Source organism: Amblyomma americanum, chromosome 11 (assembly GCF_052857255.1).
Source record: "Amblyomma americanum isolate KBUSLIRL-KWMA chromosome 11, ASM5285725v1, whole genome shotgun sequence".
Lineage (NCBI taxonomy): Eukaryota > Metazoa > Arthropoda > Arachnida > Ixodida > Ixodidae > Amblyomma > Amblyomma americanum.
The window spans coordinates 112,636,817-112,654,880 of NC_135507.1; the positions used below are offsets into that span (position 1 = coordinate 112,636,817).

General features: G+C 48.1%; 1 protein-coding gene across 9 annotated transcripts in view; it reads right to left on the reverse strand.

Annotated features, from left to right (window-relative positions):
• The window catches only part of LOC144111045 (receptor-type tyrosine-protein phosphatase mu-like), a 392,283-nt gene that overhangs the window by 158,236 nt on the left and 215,983 nt on the right, over positions 1 to 18,064 (reverse strand). For all 9 annotated transcript variants that reach the window (XM_077644146.1, XM_077644150.1, XM_077644144.1 and 6 more), the window contains 2 exons: positions 4,240 to 4,327; positions 2,276 to 2,352 (listed from right to left, as the gene is read on the reverse strand). In XM_077644146.1, the coding sequence (XP_077500272.1) occupies positions 2,276 to 2,352; positions 4,240 to 4,327 (165 nt within the window). The remainder of the gene's footprint in view (positions 1 to 2,275; positions 2,353 to 4,239; positions 4,328 to 18,064) is intronic.

Genomic DNA, 18,064 nt, shown 5'->3' on the forward strand with positions numbered 1-18,064 from the left:
GCTTTTTAACATATTTCTGTATAAGAGATACTTTTGCAGCGTCGACGCTCTTCTCGATCGTTACGTCAATATTGTACGAGAGTGGTTAACCACGTTTGTTCCCACCAAATGTATCAAATCCAACCCAAAACACCCCTCGTACATCAAAGAAATAATTCAGACGACTCGCCGAAGCGAGCGCCTTCGTAGTGAGCGTCACTCAAACGACAACTACGAGCTGATAACCTCGCTTAAATCAACGCTGAAAACTAAAATCAAACGGGCTCGGGACTTCTACAACAATAACACTCACAAAATTTATGAGAGAAGATTCGTCAAAGTTTTGCAAATCAATAAATCTTATTCAGCCCACTCTTCATCAGGCATAATAGACGATAAGCCTTCCGCTGATGCAAATGCGTTTCTGAAGCTTTCAGTAATTACTCCAAGTCTGTTTTTAGCATTGATAACGGCACCAGCCTAAGTTTCTGCACGAGCACTGCGTTGGTAGAGCCTCTTGACACCGAAATAGCTTTTACCGGCCTCCATAACCTACTGTTAGACATAGATAACTCCAAAAGTTCGGGACCGGACTAAATAGCAAACACATTTTTGAAACAATACTTTGAATGTAATACCCTTATACTTAACTATCATATTCAACGAATCGCTCGATTCTTCCGTTGTTCCTCGCGCCTGGAAAACTGCTAATGTCGTCTCGGTATTTACGTCTGGAAACAAACAGATGATCACTAATTACAGACCGATCTCCTTAATCTCAACATGCTGCAAACTTTTAGAGCACACCATTCATAAACACGTTAAGCAGTATTTCAAGAGATCAGCAAGGTTTATGAGGTAGATTCTCCACCGTAATCCAGCTCTTCGAATTCACTCATGATATTGTTACAGCACTTATATTCAGGAGCCAGATTGAGGCCATTTTCATAGATTACTCGAAGGCATTTGGTACGGTGTGTCAAAGCCAACTTTTACTAAAACTCGAGTCTTTACTCGGTGGTAACAAGGCTGTCGAGTGGCTAGGAGACTATCTGCACCTGAGGTCAGGGTTTGTTACATTTAATCGCGAACAGTGCTGTACAGTTGACGTTACATCTGGTGCGTCTCGGTGCTCTGTGCAAGGGCCCCTTCTATTTATCATTTACAAAATTGACGTCATCGAAGTGATACATAACGCACCTGTGAGACTGCGCTTATACGCTGACGATTGCGTGCTGTACTCGGTCATCAACAATCCTGGCGACCGGCAGATATTGAAAGCACATTTTCTATATTTTTTGCGGCTGCAGTGAAAAGGAGAAAATGACTACCAACATGAATAAAACCGTAGCCACGACGTTTACTAACAAGAAAAACCCGCTGAGTTCCAGTTACTGTCATAACGGCTACGAATTTACACGCACCGACGCATTCGAATACCTTCGAGTCACCTTAGCGTTTAACTTAAAATGGCACGTTCACGTTGACACCATAAGAGCTAAATCACTCAGAAAACTACAATACCCAAAACGCACACTGATAAAACGCAACTGCAGAGTGCAAATTAACTTCCCACAAAGCTCTCGAGCGGCCCATTCTTCAATACGCTTCAGTTGTCTGGTCCCCGCACTGCGCATGTGATATCGACAAACTGGAATCCATCCGGAATAAAGCTGTGAGATTTACTTGCCGCCGTTACGACCGTAACTTTTCACCTTCGTCACGTGCTCAGGAACTATAGCTCCAGCCATCGTGTGTGCGACTGCACTGCCACATTGCACAGGATCGTCCACCACCTGTCACCCATGGCAGCACCTATCACATTCATCGCTCATTCCTCGCGTAGAACACGAAGCATTGACCCCCTGAACATTGTGCCTTTTCGTGTTTTTTTTAGACCGTTTTAAGTTTTCTGTTTTACCAATGTCGACTGAAATCTGCAACAACCTTGACGGTTTCTTGCGTAGTTTGCCTCCTGAAGAGTTTGCCGGTACACTGCCTTTTCATATTACGACCTAATACACCGTTATTCTTTGTATTCACATTTGTAACCACTCCTGCAATGTCTCTCACCAGAGACAGCAGGATCTGTAAATAAATAAATAAAAAGGTGCCAGATATACGAATATGTGAGCCTATACAAGTGAGTTTGCAGCAGCATCAAGGAACATACCTGGCGCAAAGTGCGGCTGCGGCAGTAATACACTATGGGCATACATATTCCGAAGACTGAAGTGAACAGAGCTGGCCCGCTTCCTGCAGCTATTCATGCGTGGCGTGGATGCACAGTGCTTACGCTGATGTAGTTGGCGTTGATGTAGTCGGAAGAAGGGTCGTTCTTGAGCGGGTGAAGGATGACCCGGGTCTCGTCATCTGCGCCGACATGAACGCGCGAAGAAAACAGTGAGAACGGCAAGCCTTGATATCCTCATTTATTTGAACCCACGTCACAGGCTGTTGAAGCATGACATGTGAAGCCCAAAATACTGTGTTAGGGCTTCAAAACAGATACCCTTGTCGCTCAGGCGCCAACCTCCGCTACGGCCCTCTGCCGAACTGCATGCCTTCTCGCGGGCGGAGGAAGACGTCGTTATTCATACAGACTATCGGACATGGGCTCGGTGGGAGACCGCATCTTATCGCCTTCGCGGCCGGACCCGTTCCATCGTGGCCCATACAGAGGTCCTCCACTTATCGCTGCTCTAGATAAAGTGTCCTTGCCACCGTGTCCTTGTTCCCTCACGCCTGTTCGTATGACGGCTATTCGCTCCCTTCATCGCCCCTCACCGAAGATATAGGCGAAGCTTTTCCTGCCGTCACCGAACAGTACCGCGGGGATTTCAGGAAATTAGCAGGCTGATCACCTCATCAGTGACTCTCAACAGGCTATTCGCAATTACGATGCTGGCCGTATCTCTTGCCAGGCGTTACACATTCTACGTTCTACAGCACCCTCTTCCACATCTCGCTTACTTCTTTGGGCTCCAGCCCACGAGTCGCTCAGCGGAAACGCCCAGGCACACACTCTCGCTCGAGATCTCAGCTGCCGAGCCGAGAGTATGATCAGTCACCCTGCTTCCGCTGACACTAATATCCCATGCGCTTCACTATCTCTACTCACCACTTACACGGACATACTCCAGCACTACAGACTCCAAAGGTGCACATATCCTCCCGCACACCGCGATCTAACAAGACGCGAGGCCGTCCAATGGCGCAAACTACAAACTGGCAGCTTCCCACACCCCCTCTTATACAGCAGGATCTTTCCGGAACAGATAGCCCCCATAAGTAAACACTGCTCAACTCCGGCCACACTCATACACATGGTGTGGACTTGTACACATTACAACAGAGACAACGCAAACACCCCAGAGACGTGGGAGTCTCTCCTGTGTACTTCCAAGCCAGCAGACCAACGCTGGCTTATCCAGCGCGCGGTGGAGGCCGCGGCATCCCAAAGGATCCCCGCCGACCTCCTCTAAGTCAGCGCAACCGGTCCTTTGACTGGTCCCCTGTTTTTGGGCGCAATAAAAGAGTTTACCTACCTAAACCGTGATTTTCACAGCCGGGCAACATTCGTCAAGCTTTTCAACGTGGAACGAGTCGATGGCTAGAAACACACGCGATACACTACAAACAACTTGAAATTTCACCCCAACGTTTACCCCGTCCCAGCGCTTCTTTGCGATACTCGAGAACGCATCCTTCGCGAAATTAATATCGCTTCATTGGCCCCGCCCTACTCCTGCCTTCCTTAAAGCCCCTCAAACTTCGTAACTTTTCAGCCTGCATTTCGACCACTCCTGTCCTAAATGCCGTTCCCCCCTCGCTGTCACCCTTTCCACTTGCTACAACCGCTCTCCTACAAAACCCGGCCTTAGTCGACGCAGCTAGGAGACCAGACCTGCCTGGTCAACCTGGCGAATCATATGCTGAGCGTCTCACCTGTGCTCTCTAATAAAACGATCACCTGTCTCTCTCCTGTCTCCCAGTGAAGTGAAGACAGTGTATACCGAAACTAGTATGAAAAGGAGCTAGGCATGCAGGCAGAGAAACAGCAGGCGCACACACAAATGTATTTGGCGAAGCCTGCAAAAATCCTAAGAAACGCCCTGAACACGGTACTCTTCTGACCAGATTAATGATGACCCTGTAGGCAAGGCAAACAATGCGCTCGTTATAAATCAATCTCAGATGCGGTAATAAACAGCGGCATTGTAACACGGTCCCAACGGAGAGAGAGGTGGGTGCACTCACAGGGCAGCAGGTCGGCGTATCGGTTCTTGTGCTTGTTCTCCGGCTTCTGGGCCACAGTCCACGGCTTCAGCTGGCCCGTCTTCAGCGTCTGAGTCAAACGTACACAAAAACAAGTTTCAAAAGTAAGAGAGAGAAACTCTTCGCTCCGCTGATGCCCACTAATGCAGGAACATCGTTTTAGGAAAAGCGTCTCTTCGCAACAATATTCTACGAAATAGCGCTACTTTCGATCGGCGCTCTCTACGGCTTGACAACGTTAAAGAACGCTGATGGCGACGTTTAGGGCCGACGCCAGGCGCACAGCACGATTAATGATCACAGTGTTGCTAATTCCAACAAGCACGGATATATCGAACCCAGGCATATCAAGTTATTGTTCATAACGAATATTCCAAACAGCTCCTGGAAAAGTCCATGCAAAAGTTATAGCATTATTGTTCGTGCTTATGAAACTTCCGTACAGCGGAGGATTCGATATACCTAGGGGTTAGACTTTCCGGTTTTACCCACCTTTGCTTTTCACGAAAAAAAGAACAAAATTCTGGCTCAGTATCACATAAATAATGCATTAATTAGTCACCAAGGCACATACAAATACTTAGTTGCTATAATGTCGAATGACTGTTCATAGAGTGCACACGTGGATCGTGCGGTTAGCAAAGCTGGTAGGGCACTGAATTTCCTTCAACGTAATTTAAAGTATTCGCAACAAAACCTCAAGAAAAATGCTTTCATGTCGTGTGTGCGACCTATCATGGAATATGCCTGTGTTGTATGGGACCCTGCACAGCAATCGTTGATTGACTAGCTGGAGAGAATACACAACAGGGCAGGAAGGTTTGTCTTGGGAAGGGACGGGCGAATATATAGTTGTACGGAAATGAAAAATTATTTGCAATGGGAATCCCTTGCTTCTCGTAGAAGCAAGTTAAGGCTAAAATTATTCTACTCAATATTTCACAATATAACCGGCATAAATCAGGAAATTTATTTTAAACAGCCATTTTATGTTTCAACAAGACATGATCATTCTTGCAAAATTCGAGAGTACCGTGCCAGGACAAACTTGCTTGCCAATTCATTTTTTGTCAAGACGGTGCAACAGTGGTATCGCTCATCGGAAGTGCACGCGTGCTCTGTTAATGAAAATGCCTTTTTTGCAAATTTGTAACCCCCCTGCTCTAACGCCTTTGGGAAATGCGGGGTAATTATTGAATAAAGAATAAAGAAAATTCCGCGGACTTTTCTCTATGCTTTTTTGCGATCAAAGTTTTCGTATTTTTTGGGGAATATTATTCCTCAAGGGGGAATTAACGACTGATATCGGTGATATAAAGTGGTGTTCCTGTGCGGAAAAAAAGTCTCTTACAGTGTATCTTGGTCTCTTTTGCCACCTTAAGCTGTCTATTTATCGGTAATTAACACAAAAATATCCGTACTGAGAGCTCTACTGTAATCGGCATTGAAAAATAGAAGCATGGCAGTTAAATGATAATGCGATGAGAAGAAAGCGGCAGTGGAAATTTTCTCTTAAAACTTGGGTTGCAACGTTATCATTGGCTTGTTGTTGTTGTTGTTGTTATTATTGCGCTGGGCTCAGCCCGAGGGCCACGCATCACGTGGTCTGCGTGCTGACGACAGCGATGAATCTGCCGAACAACTGCCACCATTCTGCTTGCGCAATTTCGTTGGTGCAATAATAATAATGATAATACCAGTGATAGTAATAATAATAATAATAATAATAATTTTATATTAAAAGAAGATAGTACAAATTCAGGCCTGCCACAGCCAAGGAAGGCTTGACGGGTAGTGCCTGGCAGCCGACGATGAATAGCATTCACAGACATAATTATTTTGGAAAAAATAGTTCCTAAATTTTTAATGGAAGCAAAAAAATCAATTCAACACGAAGAACAAAACACAGACGGAACTGCAGACATGCTCTAGAACAGTTTCTTTTACAACCTTCATGTTTGTTAAAGCAACGGCATTCTCAGGCAAGCTGTTCAATACCAAAGGAACGCAGTGAGGCCGTACATATTCTCCGAACTTGGTCCACGTGCGAGGCGAAGTAAATCGTTCTCGCACCCGGTATGCAAACTACAAAGCTATGCAGTCCAAGCATAATATAGAACAAGTGCTGATATGTACAGGAGGCCGGAATCAAGGACGTGATTGTGTGCGAGACATTCGTACTCAAAGACAAAGACACACCACAGCAGAGAGATTTGAGCAAACCTTTCAAAACACTGAATTTTATCATGTCCGAAACTGGAGCAGTGAAAGAAACAGGTTGCACCATATCGCAGTACACTGTAAGCCAGTGCATCTGCAACATGTTTGCTGATTTCAAGCCAGCACAGAAATTTAATAGATTATATTAAACACGTTACCTTACGCAGCTCAGTACATGCATGAGCTAAATGCGTATACTAGGACATATCAGCGTCAAATTTATTTATTTATTTATTTATTTATTTATTTATTTATTTATTTATTTATTTATTTATTTATTTATTTATTTATTTATTTATTTATTACATAAACCTGCAGCGCCCGAAGGCATTATTGCAGAGGTGGAAACACTCACTTATGCTCGTTAGGCCGAAAGTACCACAGAAAAAAAATACGACACAGGTAATAATAGATGAGGAAAAGCACGTACTGAAGGAGGACAACCAAGCTCCATAAATACAATTACACTACTGAAATGAAAGACACGCGCAAGAGAACTGCACACCACGTCACACATGAGATAAGAATGCGCGGAATTGATCTTCCGTGCAGCACTCAGTGATGCTGGCTGTCAGCCTGTTCCAATCATTGATCATCCGTGGAAAGAACGAGGTGTTGTAAATAGCTGTCCTACATTTAATCTCTCGCAATTTCCACTGATGACCAAGTCGTCTGGAAAAAAGTGCGGCTGAAGCAGGTACCTGTCTTTGTCAATGCTCAGCTTTCCAAAATGAATTCGAAGGTATTTAAGAGATCATGTTGAAGGACGGAGGGGAAATTGTGCTAGAAAAACTAGCCACCCTGTATACGCAATGCCTTATGACCTCGACTGTACCAGAAGCCTGGAAGAACGCGAACATTATCTTAATTCTTACGAAAGGAGACGGCAAGGACTTGAAAAATTATAGACCGATCAGTTTACTGTCCGTTGCCTACAAAGTATATACTCATGCCCAGCTTTCTGGGACATCTACTACTTGCGCCATCTACTGGCAGTGGCGGCGACAGGAAGCGTAACTGAATGGAAGGGGTACAAAAAAAAAACGTAAGACGTGAACAAAAGCACCTACAAAAAATGCTTCAGGGATTTGTGTAATATACACTTAGCTGAGGAATGTGCCGAAGTTTCAGTCCTGTGCTATTAATACACGAGCTTCCCAGCGCGTTTGAATATTATACGATGCTGCCTACGGGAAAGGGCCAAAGTTTTGGCATTTTTCCAGACTTTGAAACTGTATAGCACCGTAACACGGATAGATATCGAAAATGCTTCCCGGTTTTAGGTACCAAAATATATGGTGTTTAAAATGGTGTGCAACGATCTGGCATAGCTTTGATCAAGAAGCTTCCTGAGGCCTTTTAATTGAAACCTGATATTGCCTAAAATGTGCAAGATGGCGCCCGGTAGCGAGCTACGCTGCAGAAATGGTTCGGACTGCTGAAGTTGCGTCCATTTCGACGCTTACCTTTTTATCGGGTGACTATTGCCTTGCAGACAAGAACACATGTCAGAGCTCGAACCCAGTGTCTCGACCGGAGCTTTAAATAAAGAGGGTTGTTACGATGATCATGCATTAACGCAGCTACATAAAGTATTCGCGGCTGTTCATATATGGTTGTCGTGGAGCAACTTTGCAAATTGTCAGCCCTTTGCTATTATCTAAAAAGTTTATTGGGGCATGTGATCATGATATATTAGGGTATGAAAGCTAGCTCGCCTGAATTTTAGCTATTCTTGTTACTTTTAAAGAGCGTAGCGGCATTCAAACGGCCGACATCAAAAAGTATTCGCGGATATAAATGCTTAAGTTTATTCTTCTAATACTTATTTAAGAAAATTTGATATAGCTTTACTCGGAAACATTCTGAAGCTGTTCAGCTGTTGTCGGGCAGAACATAGAATTTGGAGTCTAGACGCAAACAGCGTCTACATAGACGTTCAGGTTGTTACTGTCACGTTCACCTGTAATGCTTTCAAATTAGTGACTCTAGCGTTGTCCGAATATGGTGACTCGAGTTTGCACTTAGAGTTCTAACCTGGGTTCAGAACCTTTTGTTTTGGTCAACTAATTTTAATAAATGTGCTTGTTTCTATAGAAAATATATTAGTATGAATGTATGAGTGAAAAATTTCACGCATGATCACTATTCATACTTTTATTGCTGCAGCTATTGGCGACTCTTTTTTTTGCTGCTCTTTCATTCTGACTTCTGTAATATGCATGCATGATGTATTGCCGGGATCCATCCTGTGTAACACAACTGAAAAAATGAGGTTTCGCTTTTGAGGTACGAAACTTCGCTTTTAAAGATACCGCAAGATACCGCCAACTTTTTTCCATTTTCGCAAACAAATTGGTGAATTTAATTGTGTCCACTTCTGTGCTACGAAAAAGCGCTTTTACATGGACGTCATCAAGGAAGCAGTTCATAACGGTATATATAAATGGTAATTATGGTGACTGTCGCAATTTGCGACGCTGCCAGCCGCTACGCTGCCAGTCGCTGCTACGCTGCTTCGTCGGCCGATTGTCATGATATCGCAGTTAATTCTCCCGCACCTCCCAGAGTGACATAGCAAGGGGCCGCCAGGTGCAAAAGGGTTAACCACGGATTAACAGGGTTAGTCGCGATGTCATATCAATCGTCTGAAGCGACTGTCTTGAGAGCCTCCTTTGAAGAACGTTTGCATCAGTCCTTTGAGGCCGGCTGTAATCATTTTAAGCAATAAATTTTTCTATTTCATCACTATAATAGATGAGTTGCGTTATCGCAAGCAGCTTGCTTTTAAGATTCATCTTCTTCAAAATGCTATGAAAACGTGTAAAAAATTGACCGCCAATAGCAAGATCAAAGGATGTCAAGGGGTATAAATTAGAGGGGGAAGAAAAATAAAAAACAACTAAGTGTCCTGCCCACGCCAGTACAAATACTACATTGAGACTGTTAAAAGAATGAAAACTAGAAGTGCCCCCCGTTAGGACGGCCAATAAAAATCAAGAGAAACACCCCCACAAATACGTTCAAAGAGAGAGAGGCGGGTGGGGGGGGGGGGGGGGTGGCAACGTCTTGCACAGGGTGTCGGGTGATGTAAGGCCGGCTCAGGACCCAGCCGCTATGCCCACATTTCAGCGTACGCGAAATGCAACAACGCTCCGGCTGTTTACCCCCGGGGGGTCGAATTAGTTCGAAGCGCTCCAGTGCGCTGTCCCTCATAGCCCGTAATGGAACGAATTTGTATTATTTCATTGCAGCTTTTCCCAGTTCCCAAGTTACTCTGCCTGCAGCAGCTTTGATTTCTGTGGTCACGTGAAAAACTAATTATACTGCACTGAACAATACTATCGCTTACTTTGGAAGCAGCAGCGTTTGGTATATCAAGCCAAATACAATTGTAATACAGAGGTAGAGCGCACCAAAAATAACCAGACGCTAAAAAGGAATGTATACCAATAAAATAAGTCACGAATTGCATTCTATGTTACAAAGTTAATGAGAATATAAAATAGGCGGGGATGTCATTATAGCAGGCGGGGATGTCATTATAGCACGTAGCGGAAAGCACAATGTCAGCAAATTACCATGAATGAAGGGGAAGCCTTCGTAACGATAACACTCATGGGAAGTGATCTGTTACGTTTACAGTAATATTCGAAGCACTTTAGGTTATATTTCTTTTCTCCTTTGCACCTTTGGGGAGGAAATCGAGCAAATGTAATAGGTCTATTTTCATGGCGTCGCTGTCAATCAACTTGCACGTGTCACACTATCTGATAGCTGGTGCGGAAGGGGTTATAACTTCCCCGCAAAAAGGCAGGGACAAGGGCTATAGTGCCGACATAAAACATTTTATTATACACTTTTTATACAACATTTGGAAACAAAATGTGTACAGTCAGAATCGCATAGCGTCATTACCTTGTGTTCATGTTACATGTACAACCAGAACGATGCACTCCAAACGTAACGAATATGAATATAACTAAACACTTCACAGCAACATGGCATACAAAAGAAGCAATACTTTGCGAAAAGAATAAAGAACAAGGCAAACTTTTAATCGGTTGCCAAACAAAATGAGTCAGCAAAGAAGGACATACAAATGAACATAAACGATGGCATTGAATGTGCGTAGTACTGCTGTCGTCACTTTTCTCGAGCCTGTTTGTGCGCATTGTGCACTTGATGCCAGTATCATATGGTCTACGCCCGATACGCCCAATCAGTTTTCTTAAATTCGCAGCAAAAGTGTTTCCTGCTGCACCGCAGAACTTAAAGGCGTGTGTGCATGTTGATTTTCAAACCAACCCCCCCCCCCCCCCCCCCCCCCAGGTACTTTTTCTAGCTGTACTGATTGCGTTATATATCAGTTATCCATGGTTCGTTTACATAAAAGAATTTTCTTACGCAAAACACAAGCCAAAAGATCATTTTAAAAGTGAAAACGGCAATACTTACAAAACACACGTATCACATTTATATTACACCAAAAAATTGCTCAGGGCATATATGGCAGGTTAACAGTCACATAATACAAATACACTATTTTTAGTACACACCGAACACTCCTTTAGGGGCAGGTTGCATAAGGAATCAGGAACAGTACTCTTCATCTTCAAGCAGTGATGCACTTTCTAAACTAGAGGTACAACACAGCACTATAAATATTGTCACGAGGTGGTGACGGGAACTCCGCCGGGGTCACGTAGCACCGACTGGGGTCCGGTCTCGAGGAAGGCACAGAGCAGCTCGTAAGAGAATACTTTAATAGGCTGGCTTACGCCCACTAAGAACAGCTCTGAAAACTCAGCGGCGGCGATAGCAGCGAACGTGCTCGGCGGTCGTCGACTAACAGAATGCCCGCCGCTCTTAGCCGTGCTCGATTTTAAAGGCGGCAAGGAAAGTTCCAGAACATAGTAGGCACACTTGTGCGAGGCTAGGAAAAATCGAGATAACTCTGGTCGCGTCTTGCGTCCCAGAAAATTGATAATGCGGCGTGCCTGCCGCGATAAGAAGATCAGACAAAAAGCAAGCTTCGCGGCATTACTCCCCCCTTAAAGAAGCATCGACCCGATGCTTAAAAACAGGGATAACGGACATAAAGATACAGAGCATACAAAATAAATACTCACAATGTAAACACAAAGAGTCATTAGCGCGAATAGTAAGGCTTCAGACGGGCGACGTGGACAACTTCTGAGCGTGTGCGGCGTCTCTGGGATGCTGTAACTCCGTCAGGGACGACTTCATAGTCCAGATTACCCAGTCTGCGAAGAATCCTGTACGGGCCGAAATAGCGGCGCAGAAGTTTTTCACTCAGTCCGCGGCGGCGAATCGGCGTCCAAACCCAAACTCTATCGCCTGGCTTGTATTGCACTGCGCGTCTTCGAAGATTGTAGCGTCGGGCGTCGGTGCGCTGCTGGTCTTGTATTCTCTCACGGGCAAGTCGTCGAGCTTGTTCTGCGCGCTGCAGGTAGGCGGCGACGTCGAGGTTACTTTCGTCGGTAACGTCGGGCAGCATGGCGTCGAGTGTGGTCGTGGCCTCCCTCCCGTGGACGAGACTAAATGGTGTCATTTGGGTGGTCTCTTGCACAGCGGTGTTGTAGGCGAACACCACATAGGGAAGAATGACGTCCCATGTCTTGTGTTCTGCGTCTACGTACATAGAAAGCATATCGGCGATGGTCTTGTTGAGGCGTTCTGTAAGCCCGTTTGTCTGCGGATGGTACGCAGTTGTTCTCCGGTGACTTGTATGGCTGTGCTGCAGAATGGCCTGGGTTAGCTCCGCCGTGAACGCTGTCCCCCTGTCTGTTATCAGTGGGGGGGGAAATCCGACTGTGCGGCCTGCCCGTGGCCCCCCCTGCCGCCGGATACGGGCCGGTGTAGTTTCGGCTACTAGGCTTTGTTCCGGTGCAACGCCAGCGGTGGGGATGGGTTGTCCGGGGCCCATCCTCTTGGGAGCTGCAGCGACTCCCACGGCTGTGAGGGCCAGCCGAATCGTGAGGTCCGTTGTCTGTGCGGAGGCGGGCCTGGAGGCAGACCAGGTTGGACCCACGAAATCCGGTAGGAAGGAATGTCAAAAGTCAAAAACCTCCGCTCACGGGAACGAGCACGGCTACTAATGCTCGGTTTCTGGCTACGAAGAGGTCAGGTCCGCGCGGTAGCGTGCCGACGCACGGTTTCTGGCTACATAGAGGCCAGGTCCGCGCGGGGGTTCCGACAGCCCGAGCTCCTCGGAATCGATGTCCTCGGGGAAGCAGCCTCATTGCGGATCGCTTATGATGGGTGGCATATTGCGGACGCCGAGGCTAACCCGGTCTTGGGGACCACTGGGGACGCCGAGGTAGAGGGTGTGCAGTAGGACCAGTGCGAAAACCGTCGATGTGTGGAGTACCGGTGGAGTAGGCCCGGCTTATCTCACCCTTTGCCCGATTCTTGGTTCTTGGCCCGGGCGCCCGGCCTTGAATACTCCCTCCTCAGTAGGCGTGGAGCAAGCAAGGGGAGGAAATAAGTGCATGGTGGTTGGAAGGTAGCACAGGTGGGTCCCCCAGGGTTACCGGGTTATAGTGCCGAGGGCCAAGCGCCGATAGGCTGACGACCTTGGCCTCAGTTGGCCGGACCACACCACACACACTTCCGGAGTCTGAAAAACCGCGAAACACAGTCGACGGCTAGTAACCGGCCGGTCCGATCCAACCCTTAAAATCGTGGAGGAGCAGGTGGCTGCGGACCCCAAGTTAGGATTTTTTTTCTTTCTTTCCTGTCTCCGACGGTCGGAGCCAGTGGGTGGTCGTGCATCCCGTGGGGGAGCCGCACCATTGGAAAAGCTCGATGCCCTACCTGTCCTGGCCAGGCGGGCCAGAAATGGAGTCGATGTCAAACGAAGGATCAGAGCAAAATCTCGCTGTCCCCATTCCCATCCCAATTCCCATAACCCTTTCCCAATTCCAATTTCCTATACCCTACATCCCACCCCCTCCGCTACGTCCTAGGGGAGATCAGGGGAGTCTCCCCGGGCCCGTTCCCCCGGCGATGGGTCACTTGTAGCATTTCCCCCCTTTCTTTTATTTTTCCACCTACGGGTGGCAAAACGATGGATTGCCTTCGGGCCTTTTCATTTATTTTACGATTGGGTCAAGCCTGTTATACGTCAGTGGTGCAGGCAGGAGCTTATTGGTTTACATTCTTTTTATGGCAGCTGCACCATACTATATGTCTGTTATCAGTATTTCGGGGGCGCCGTGTCGTAAAAGAATGGATTCGACGAAGAATTTGGCGACTTCTGCTGCTGTGACGTTCGGGAGGGCCTTTGCTTCGGCGTACCTGGTGAGATAATCGGTCGCCACAATAATCCACTTGTTGCCCGTCGTTGATGTTGGGAAGGGGCCAAGTAGGTCCATACCGACCTCCTGGAAAGGTCTTGATGGCGGTCGAATCGGCTGCAGGAACCCTGCTGGTATTTTCGGTGGCATTTTCCGGCGTTGGTATTCACGACAACTCTTAACGTAGTGCGCGACGTCGGAGGATAGACGAGGCCAGTAATATCTCTCTTGGATTCGGCGGAGGGTGCGAGTAAACCCGAGGTGGCCAGCCATTGGTTCATCATGCGAAGCCTGCAGAATTTCCTCCCGAAGGCTCTTCGGGACGACGAGAAGGTAGGCGGCCTTGTTCGGTGAGAAATTCTTCTTCACGACGATTCCCTGTTGCAGACAGTAGGACGATGTTACGTCTCGCCTACAGCGCGCGGTATAGCCGGCGCGGATGCAACGGACGCCGCGGCTTCGTTCATCGCGGCCGCAACGCCTCCCGCCAAGCGCGTCCAGGCAGGTTTCAGTGCCACGTGTCGTCGTGCGTGCGTGTGTGTGTGTGTGCATGTTTTGCCCACGCTTGTCAAAGCGCGGCAGCCGGGGAGAGGAGCTCCCCAACTGGGAGGCGAGGAGGTCTGACCGGCGCCGGCCTGGCGGACGCGCCCGTCACGTCTGGACATGTTCAAGCGTCGCCGTATCGGATGACTCTTCCCAAGCCGTTCCCTCTTGCCCTCGACTCCGAGCGTATAAAACGCCGCTGCCCCGGACGCCGAGAGAGACTTCGATTTCTTCCTTCGAGTAACGTGGTCGCCCTGACCGGCTGCTCTTATGCGATGCCAGAATAAACAAGTTGTTCTGTTGCCAGTCGACTCATCCTTTGCCGGGACCTTCGGATGTTTCCAGCTTTGCCCCAGGCCGCCAGGCCAACGCTACCCTTGGGGCTTGCAACCCAAATGCAACAACTGGTTGCCAGCGGTGAGATCCCGACAACGGAGGCCAGCAGCGAAGATATGCGGTCAACTGTATGCTGAGCAGCACAACGACCATCCGGGAGCAGTGCAACGAGCCCTGTGTGATGACTGGTTGCCTGCAGCGGAACGACTGCGCTGAATTCTTGGCTGCGAGGGTTGGTGAGTGCGGGACTTTCTTCTTCTGAGTTTTGCCAGGCTTTTGTTAGTGTCAGAAACAGAGCTGGTAATTGTGTTGTCGTTGCTGCCGGGTTAGTTTGCGGCAAGACAATAGTAGGCAGTAGAGAAAGCAGCATTCGGAGCAGCGATGGATTTGAAGTCGTTGCGCAAACCGAAATTGCTGGAGCTTGCAAGAGAGTTGGGTCTGGATGTCTCAGACAAACTCAGAAAACCGGAACTGCTAAGGGCTATTCTTGAGTTGGAGGCTGAGGATGACGAGCTGTCGGAATGCCTTGAGACGATTGAGGAGAGGGAACAAAAAGAAAAAGAGAAAAACGAGCGCGAACGTAAAGAACAAAAAGAGAAAGAGGAGCGCGAACATAAAGAGCAAAAAGATAAAGAGAAAGAAGAGCGCGACCGTCAACACGCTTTGGAAATGAAGCGTCTCGAGGTAGAGATGGAACGCGCTCGTAATGGAAGTCAGGCACACGGTGCAGGAGAACGGGTATCGTTCAAAATGACTGACCTGATGCGGCCGTTTAAGCTTGGAGAGGACATTGGTTTGTTCCTGGTTAACTTTGAGCGAACGTGCGAGAAGCAGGGGTTCTCTCGGGAAACGTGGCCACAGCGCTTGCTCACTTTGTTACCCGGCGAGGCGGCCGACGTAGTCGCTCGCTTGGAGAGGAGGCAGAGGATTTCGACCAAGTGAAATCGAGTCTGCTAAAAAAGTACAGGCTGTCAGCGGAGGCGTTCCGTCGGAAGTTTCGGGAAAATGAAAAAGGCAGAAATGAGTCATATACAGAGTTTGCCTACAGGCTTATGTCAAACATGCAGGAGTGGCTCAAAGAAGAGAAAGCGTTTGGTGACCACGAGAAAATTCTGCAGTGTTTCGGGCTAGAACAGTTTTATAGTCGGTTACCTGAGAACGTGCGGTACTGGGTATTGGATAGGCCAGACGTTAGTACAGTGGCTAAAGCCGCCGAGCTAGCCGAGGAGTTTGTGACGCGTCGGGCTCGCGGAGCTAAGGACGGTCAAAAGGGTGAATTTGGCTCCAAGTCTGAGAGGCCGAAGTTCACACCCATGAGAGCAAGGGGGGACACGCGTAGTGCGGATGCGAGTGAAAGCAGTCCGACCGAACGTAAGGAGACGGCGGCAGCCGAAGCCGAACGCAGAAAGCGGTTCGAGAGGAGGCAAGCGCGCGTGTGTTATACGTGCCAGAAGCCGGGTCACTTTTCGGCGCAGTGTCCAGAAACAAAAAGAGAAGTCGTGTGTTTGTCATTATGTAGCACTGACGAGAACATGAAGCTTCTCGAGCCTTACATGCGAGACTTCCTCGTGAACGGGAAAGAGTGCCGAGTGCTTCGTGATTCCGCAGCTACAATGGATGTAGTTCACCCCTCTTACGTAGAACCCGATATGTTCACGGGCGAGTGCGCATGGATCAAGCAAGCCGTGGAAGCTCATAGCGTGTGTCTGCCCGTAGCAAAAGTGCTTATTGAAGGACCTTTCGGAGCACTTGAGACGGAGGCCGTAGTGTCATCTAGGCTGCCCCCCCAGTACCCGTACCTATTTTCGAACAGGTCCGATCACCTCCTGCGCGAGAAGGGGCTTTTGTTTGGTGAGGCTAGCGTTCAGGCCTTAACCAGATCGAGAGTTCGGGAGCTCGCTGCAAAGGCGGTAGTTGCGGGGCCGACGTTGTCGAACAATGAGAAAGGGTCGGAGGCGCAGCAAGCTGATATTCCGAGCACGTCAGAACTGGATAAAATTGAGCCTGTAGCGTTGAAGGCACCAGGTACTGGAGAGGAAATGCCCGACAAGGGAAAGTTAGAAGAGCTTCCGGTCGAGCTTCCAGGACTAGGCTCAGTGACGAACAGGGAAGACACTGATCAGGTCATTAGTGACTTACTCAGTAAAGCACCGCTGTCGCCTGAGCAGAAAACCGAACTACACCAACTCTTACAAGAGTTTCAAGGTCAGTTCTCTGAGAGGCCTGGTAGGACTTCTGTCCTTACTCATGATATAGAACTTACCTCCCCAGAGCCAGTACGATCCAAGGCGTACCGGGTGTCACCCCGCCAGCGCGATATTATGGAGGCTGAGGTAAAGAAAATGCTACAGCTCGGTGTTATTGAGGCGGGTGAGAGTGATTATACCTCCCCTTTGATTTTAGTTGAGGTACCGGGCAAGGAACCCCGTCCTTGCGTCGACTACCGCAGGCTTAATTCTATCACTAAGGATCAAATTTATCCGATCCCTAACATCGAGGAGCGCCTTGAGAAAGTTAGTAGCGCTCAGTTTATTTCCACCCTAGATCTTGTCAGGGGTTATTGGCAGGTTCCACTTACAGAAGAGGCTAGTAGGTATGCGGCGTTCATTTCACCAATGGGAACATTCCGTCCTAAAGTTTTGAGTTTTGGTTTGAAGAACGCGCCATACTGCTTTTCAAGCCTCATGGACAAAGTGTTGCGAGGACAGGAAGAATTCGCTTTACCGTATTTAGACGACGTAGCGATATTCTCCGCATCCTGGTCTGAGCATATGGCACACTTGCGGGCAGTGCTAACCCGCCTGCGCGAAGCGGGCTTGACAGTCAAAGCTCCCAAGTTCCAATTAGCACAGGCCGAGGTTGTATACCTCGGTCACGTGATTGGACAGGGTCGTCGCCGCCCCTCTGAAATAAAGGTGGCCGCTGTGCGAGACTTCCCGCAACCGCGCACGAAGACCGATATTCGGTCGTTCTTAGGTGTCGCCGGCTACTATCAGAGGTACATCCCCAGGTACTCCGATATCGCGGCTCCCCTGACGGATGCTCTAAGAAAAACAGAGCCCCAAACAGTCGTCTGGAGCGAGACAAAGGAAAGAGCTTTTAGCGCCCTAAAGAGCGCCTTAACAAGCCAGCCTGTGCTACGATCGCCAGACTATACAAAAGGGTTCGTTGTTCAGTGCGATGCTAGTGAGCGAGGCATGGGCGTTGTACTGTGCCAAAGGGACAATGGAGAAGTGGAACACCCCGTCCTGTATGCTAGTCGTAAGCTGACCTGTCGTGAGCAGGCGTACAGCGCCACCGAGAAAGAGTGTGCGTGTCTCGTGTGGGCCGTTCAGAAATTGTCATGCTACCTAGCCGGCTCGAGGTTTATCATTGAGACGGATCAC